Source organism: Orycteropus afer, unplaced genomic scaffold (genome assembly GCF_000298275.1).
Source record: "Orycteropus afer afer isolate SDZICR_OR568_19922 unplaced genomic scaffold, OryAfe1.0 scaffold00244, whole genome shotgun sequence".
Classification (NCBI taxonomy): domain Eukaryota; kingdom Metazoa; phylum Chordata; class Mammalia; order Tubulidentata; family Orycteropodidae; genus Orycteropus; species Orycteropus afer.
Window position 1 is genome coordinate 1,492,871 of NW_006921831.1, and position 7,543 is coordinate 1,500,413.

At 58.2% G+C, this 7,543-nt stretch overlaps 1 protein-coding gene across 1 annotated transcript in view; it reads right to left on the reverse strand.

Annotated features, from left to right (window-relative positions):
• Window positions 1-7,543, reverse strand: part of SHANK2 (SH3 and multiple ankyrin repeat domains 2) — a 626,142-nt gene that overhangs the window by 366,641 nt on the left and 251,958 nt on the right. Inside the window, exon 9 of the mRNA XM_007949326.1 lies at window positions 5,449-5,767. Within this exon, the coding sequence (XP_007947517.1) occupies window positions 5,449-5,767 (319 nt within the window). The remainder of the gene's footprint in view (window positions 1-5,448; window positions 5,768-7,543) is intronic.

Sequence of the window (7,543 nt, forward strand, 5' to 3'; positions counted from 1 at the left end):
CCTACACCTAGTCAACCACCTGTCACAGGGTTCCTACACCTAGTCAACCACCTGTCACAGGGTTCCTACACCTAGTCAACCACCTGTCACAGGGTAGCAGCTACTGACCATCCACTGAGTACATGAGGGAGGGCAGTGACACGTCGGGATGGAGGCCCCTTTGTCAGGGCCTCTCCCCACCAGGCAGCCACCACAAACACGGAGCCTGGCTGCTCCTCACTCCCCAGCTCCAGGTGACATGCCACGTACACTCTGGGTGCAGGTGGTAGGAAGGCAGCTGAGGACCCTCACAGGGAGACAAAGGATCATCCCAGGTGGCCTCCTGCCTCCACATGCAGCCCAGCGCCTGTCACACCAACCCTCTGCCCGCCAGCCCAGCCCTTCCCCTCCTCCTGTTCCCTTTCTGGGTCAGGACAGGGCACAAGGGAGGAGCAGCCACCACAGCACTCCCATCGTGGAGAAGCAAGCACCGTGTGGCTGGATGAGGAAACTAGGTCCCTGCTCCCCCTGGGGGTGTCGCGCTTTAGTGCCCTGGTCCACACATCCCCAGGGAGGCAAGAAGCAGGACAGACAGGGGTGGACACATACCAGAAGCCAGAGGGTACCCTGGAGCTGCCTTCACACCCACACAACTGACAAGAAGGGGCTTCCTCCCCAGGAGCAGGTATGCAGGGCAAGCCCAGACATCACTGCAAGTCCTGGCATCTGGAACCTTTCGGAACCTTCCAGAACCCTTGGTCCAGCTGCACTGGAAGGGGTTGGGCTGTGATCTCTGAATGGTCACGCCCTCTCAGTGGACACCTCTCCTTTGATTGAGGTGCTAATCTCTGGACCCAGGGCCTTCCCCACCTGGGCAGTGACATTAACAACTGGAAGCCAGCCCTGCTCACGTCAACAGCAGCACCTTCCTGGGTTGGCCCAGGCCCCCTGCACTGGGCAGCAGGCCCCTCTTGCCACTTCATCCCCCTTGAGGCTCAAACAGAATCCCTATGCAAAGGGTGAATACACTGAGCTGCTAACTGAGAAGGTTCAGGTTTGAGTCCACCCAGATGCCTCAGGAGACAGCCTGGTGATCCCATTCTGAAAAAATCGTGCCCTGGAAACGCACAGACATAGCTCTGCTCTGACACACACGGGGGTGCTGTGAGTCCCACACATCTCAGCTCCAACACCAGGTCCAGGGAACAGCCACGGGAGGGGCAGGCCTCCTGCAGCCCCGTCAGGCTCTGCCAGGTAGGGTGCACTTGCCAGCTCGTCCCCTACCCGGTGGAAGGTGGGCTTCCCTCACCCACCTGAGAGAGGCCAGGATGTCCCGGCTTGAAAGGGCTGGTGAGCCCCCAGCAGGTAATCCACAGCCCGTGGGCTAAACCCACGTGGGAAACTTGTATGCGAGGTGGGGGCAGAATGCTCCCTGGTGGGGGGAGGCCAGGCAGCCCTCAGCCCCAGTGCCGACTGTGCGTAATCACAAAGACAGCTGTTTGACCCGGGCAGGAACCGGTCAGACATCTGGGTAGCTAGAAGGCTCTGGCAGACCCTCAGATCCTCCCCTCCATGCCCCCGGGTGAGAGACAGGGTGGGAGGGGAGCCCCAAACCCTCTCTCTGGCATCTACTTAGTAAGATGGTCTGGCCATGCCAGTAAGCGCCCCCAGAGGGTGCTGTTGTACACCAGGTGTGCAGCGCCTCCCGCCTGAGGCAGCTGGTCCACAGCCTCTCTGAACCAGAGCCCCAAACCAAAGAGAACTGGCAGCAAACAGGCTGAGGACAGGGTGGAAGAACACGGGGAGGGAGTGGCAGGAGGGCCCACAGGTGACCATGGGGACCACAGACAGGTGACCACAGGGGAGCACGGGTGACCATGGAAGCTACAGACATGTGACCACAGGTGACCATGGGGATGCAGGTAACCACAGGAGACCGTGGGGACTACAGACCACAGGGGACCGTGGGGACACAGACAGGTGACCACAGGGGACCACGGGGCCCACAGACAGGTGACCACAGGGGACCACAGGGACCACAGACAGGTGACCACAGGGGACCACGGGGACCACAGACAGGTGACCACAGGGGACCACGGGGACCACAGATAGGTGACCACAGGGGACCACGGGGACCACAGATGACAGAAGGGCTCTGAGCTCCCTTGCGGGGGCTGGGCAATGAGGAACAGCAAGGGCCAGGGTGGGGCTGGGCGTGTGATGCTCACGACTCGCTGTCAGTAGGGTGGCCCTCACTTTCAGCTGCTCTGACCTTCAGCCCAGCCTCACCCTGCAGCATCCTTGTAGCCTCTCTCTCGTCAGAACGCTGCTAGACAGCCAGCTGTCAGGAGAGGGCTCCAAGCACCATCTTATCCTGGGGGGGGGGGTGTCTTTGGCTTTGGATCAGCTGGCTAACTAGGGCCGGCTACACAGGGGGCAGTCAGCAGTGGCAGCAAGGAGGTTGGTAGGAGGCAGGGGCAGGCCAGGTGGGGCCTCAGGCCACCTCCAGCCCATCTGCCTGAGTGCTTGGCCAGAGGCTGGCCGTAGCCACGTCCACATGTCCACTGCATTCCTGACCTAGGTTTCTGTACCCTTGCGTCGACAACAAGATCCACAACTTTTTGTGATTAGGGCTCTGGCCGAGAGGGCTGCTGAGGCCCAGGCCAGTGAGAGGAGGTGGTCACACGGGAGGCCTGGATGGGCCAAGGGGGAAGAAGGACAGGGCAGGGTGCTGCCCGGCCAGCAGGTGTCAGCAGGTCAGCCTGAGCCCCTGCCTTGGGCAGGCAGTGGGTCCGCAGTCCTGTAGGCCAACCATCTAGTTCCACTGCTAAAAGTCCTATGTCTGGCGAGCCCCTCACTGCCAGCAGTCCCCTGGGATAGGCTGAGCACCAGGCTGCCTGCCAGACGGTATGCTAAGCACCCCAGAAATGGCCTCATCCTCAGAATAACCGAAGATGGCATTTTATGATCCCATTTTACAGACAACAAAGATGAGGCTCAGAGTGGTAAAGTAATTTGTCTAAGGTTACACAGCACCCAATGGGAGAACCAGAAGCCAGTATCCAGCCGGTGAGAATTCAAGCTATCTCATATACACATGCATGCACACATGTCCACACACATGTGCACACACATGATCCATGTACATGCTCAACGCTCAAAGATACTAATGCGCACACAATGGACATATACATGCGTATAAGCACATACACAGAAACACAAAATGGACACACATGCACACAAGCATACAAAAACATGCATACACATGTGCACTGACATTCGCAAATATACACATATGCACGCACACATGGGCACAAAGCATACACATATGTATGTACACACATGTACATAAAATGTGCACACAAATGCACATCAAATGCTCACAAAAATGCAGGCACACACACAATGTACACACATGCACACAAGCACCCAGACAGAAACACACACGATGTACACATGCACGTGAGTATACACACATGCATGCACACACAGAAGTACACAGGAGTGTGCACACATGCACACACATGCACGCAGACGCAAGCACAGGCCACGAGGAAGTGTTAGGAAGGGTCCCTGTGATGGGTCCCAGCTGCTCTTTTCACTCCCCCTGAGCAGTACTGTGCAAGCGAGGACCACACTACCTTACTCTCTTGTTGGATTTCGTACTGGGGAAGGGGACACACTCTCTTTAAAATTACAGTCATAATTCCAGCTAACAGCGTAAAGTGCAGTTGCCGCCTCTGGGGAACCCTTTAATTTAGCTTTAAACTGTTCTTAGCACCTGGGACTTCTCCCTTGGGGCTCCTCCCAGCGAGAATCTAGCCCAGAGCTGGAAACTGGAGCTCACCATTTGCCAGTGAACTGGCTCAGGGGGGGTGTCAGCTCTACAGCATGATGTGAGCTTGGAGCCATCCTGCTTCTAGACCACCAGGCCCTGCAGCCCACCAAGGGGCCAAGAGGCTTGGGCGCCCATGGCACCCTCACCCACAGGCTCTGTGCTGCAGCTCTGAAGCCTGGCCTGCAGGTGAAGGTCAGAGCATTAAGCTCCCCTTGGGCCCCCAGGAAGCACTGGCACCCACCTAGGGCTCCCTGCCAGCCCTAAGCCCCTGACATACACTAGGCTTGCAGAAGGGGGCGACTGTTCCTCTCTCCAACCCTATCTTAGCTGGAGATACGGCACCAGGGCCCCCAAACACACCAGGCAGTCTGGGCAAATCCAAGTCCTTCAGAGACCAGGGGCTTGTGAAGGAGGCAAGAGACAGAAGTGGGGGTGGGGGGCGGGCAGACCAAGAACCAACAGGCACATTCAAATGGCCCCAAACCACAGAGCCAGCAGGAGCCAGTGCCATGGCGAGGAGAGCTCAGAGAGATGGCCAGTCAGCAGGGAGCTGGTTTGGAGTCCTGCCTCTGCTCTGCATGGCAGCGGTACCTGGGGACAGTCAGCCATCCCTTTGAGATGAGGCACTGGGCTGACAGACACGGGTGAGAGCGCGAAGGGGTGCTAACAGCGACTCCGGCACCCAGCGCAGCCCTGAGGCCAACAACAAGGTGGCCCAAGGCAGCCCCTGTTCTGATCTTCAAGGAATTCTGGAGACACCGACAGTGGCACGCAAGGTCTGAGCGCGAATGCAGCCCCTCTTGCTTCCTGGGAGGCAGAGCACCGGGGGAGGATTCAGACCCCAGTCAGCGGCCCAGGGCGGTCCTGCTCCCCTCAAGTCTGCCCTGTGCGGCTGGGTCTGCCCCTCTGACACAGGGACCAGGCGCAGCCCCCCGCCAGGCTGCCTCAGTGCTGCTGATGTGATGTGGATGTGGGTGCTCAAAGTGCACGCACGCCGTCAGAGAGGCTGCTACCGTTACCACAAGGAACATGGGCCTTGGCACACAACTCCACCTCTGAGCTGCCGGGTCTCGTCCAGGCCAGGTTCTCACTGGCAGAGCGGCCATGAACTTCCACCACGGCAGCTCTGCAAACGTGCCATTGGGGAGCGCTACCTTCCCTCCCCTCAGTCCCTGCTGAGGACTGGGAGGCAAGGTGCAGGAAGGAAAGACGGCCGGCCTCCCAGCAGAACCTGAGCCACCCGGCAGGCTAGGCCCAGCCTCCCCGCTGATCGAGCTCTGTCCCGAGCAGTCACCATGACCATGACATGCAGGATCATGACCTCAGAGGTGGCTCTGTAGGGTCAGCGGGCAGACACGCTTGGAAGCGTTCCCAACATGTGGACTCAGAAGAAAGCAGGCTTTCCATCGCCTTTGGGTGAGTCTCAAACTTAAACTAGGACCAAAGGGTGTGGCGGCCTGTCTTTGGTGCCAGTGGCAATCCTGCTACCCTGCCAGCCACAGGCAAGTCTGGCCACTGCCAGCTCACAGCTCTTGCCATTCCACCAGCTCCAGCCCGACCATCCTGCCGGCCTCAGCCTGGCCACTCCGTTGGCCCTAACCCTGCTGTCCGGGCTCTGAAGGGCTCCTTACCCGATGTGCCAGAGCTGCTGTGGCCGTTTGCCGTCCTCGCCGGCACCACCCAGCCTGTTGAGCGACGGGGACCGGCTGCGGGGTCCAGGGGTGTAGCTCCCGAGGGTCTTCCCGGCACAATCCGGGGTGCTGGGCATGGGCTGTAGCAACTGTGGCGAGAGACTGCGGTGCGAGGGGGCCGTGGAGCACACAGACCAATCGGGGCCACCGGCATTGAGGTTGTTGTCGCTGTTGGAGCGTAGCAGCACCCGGGGCGCGGCCAGCGTGGTGGGCGGCCGCCGCCTTCTGTTGGAGTACGCCGGGGCCTCCCGGAAGGGCACTAGGGTAGAGAGAACAGGAGTGTGGTAAGGTTAGGGCTGCCTGTGTGGTACCCAGACCCAGGGCCCACATGGTCAGTGCAGGCGGGACGTGTGGCCGGCACAGTCAGTGCATGCAGGGTGCGTGGCCGGCACGGTCAGTGCAGGTGAGACTCGTGGTCGGCATGGGATTGCCAGGCAGGACACATGGCCAGCACGGTCACTGCATGTAAGGCGCATGGCCAGCATGGTCAGTGCAGATGGGACACTGCTCTGAGTTGGGGACACAGGCAGGTACGGGTCTGTCTGCACCACCCCCGGGCAAACAGTGCCAAGGAGAAGTCAGACGTTTGTTCTGTGTGGAGCCTCGGTTGGACCCCACAAAATGCAGAACTTGCCTGGTACAGAGCAGCATGGGGTGGGGGCTGAGATGTCTCCAGTCAGTGGAAGCTCAAGCTAATGCTTGAGACGGAAGGGGCTCGGGCCGAGCTTCCCGAGGGGCCAGCATCCGTGCCCGGAAAGGTGCTGGCCACCCCGGCGCATGAGATGGCGGGCTGCCCATCTCACAGAGTGGGGGGAGGGTGTGAAAGCTGCGGCGAAGCTCCCACAGGACGGACCTGGACTAGGCCCCCAAGCCTACAGGTCCCCATCGTCTGCTATGCTGTTACGTGCCGTCAAGCCAGTTCCTGACTCGTGGCGACCCAGCCTGATGGAGCAGAACCGCTCCACAGGGTGTTTTTGTCTGTAATCTTTACAATGGAGCCACTAGGTGGATTTGAACTGCCAACCTTTGGGTTTCTCAGCCAACAGCAAACTGCTCATGCCATGCAGGTGCCTCCTAAATCAGCCTGCTTCCCCCCGAAGTGTGTTCCTCGTGCCAGCCCATCAAGCAAGCCCATCCCACGGAACTACAGGAGATGGGACGCCTTATCAGCTCTCCCATGAAGTCCTACGCTGGCAGCCTTGGACTGAGGTAGCTGCCCCCGGCAGGCCCTCAGGGACAGTGCATCGATGCTACCACGCCACACATAGTTCGTGGGCTGTCACCATGAATAGGGTGTCCCTGCCCAGAGGGAACAGTGAGGGAAAAGGAGCCCCATGGGCTGCAGAGGGAATGTGCCAATGACCTCAGACTGCAGGTGCTGAGCTTCTAGATCTTCCAGCTGAGGCATCTTTGCCATCTGCCACCAGTGTCATGCCACTTGGCCCTAGATTTCCAACGGCCTGAGGCAGGCTCTCGCTGGACAAACTGGTGGCTGCAAAGGGCAGAAGTCATGTGCCCTGCTATTCACAGTAGCAAACAGATGGAAACAACCTAGGTGTCCATCAGCTGAGGAATGGATAACCAGACTATGGTCCATACACACAATGGAATACTATGCAACCCTAAAGAATGATGTACAATCTGCAAAACACCGCATAACACGGATGAACTTGGAGGACATCATGCTGAGTGAAATAAGTCACTCTCAGAAGAACAAATACAGTATTAGTTCATTATTGTAAAAAAGTCAAGGAAAGGTTTATACATGGAAGGAAACTGTTGGTTATCAGGGTAGGAGGGGAGGAGAGAAAACATTGCTAAAAAAAAAAAAAAATGCACTGACCCATGTCACTTTAGTTTTGTGTATTTCATTACACATGAATTATATTTCAATAAAATATATTTTTTTAAAAAAAGTCACGTGCCCTGGAGAAGGGACCCTTCATGTCTCAAAGTGGGAGAACATCACAGTGGTTCTAACACAGAGTGGAGACATTCCGTCCCACCCCGGCTGCCAAGGGCCTGAGGGTCTTGG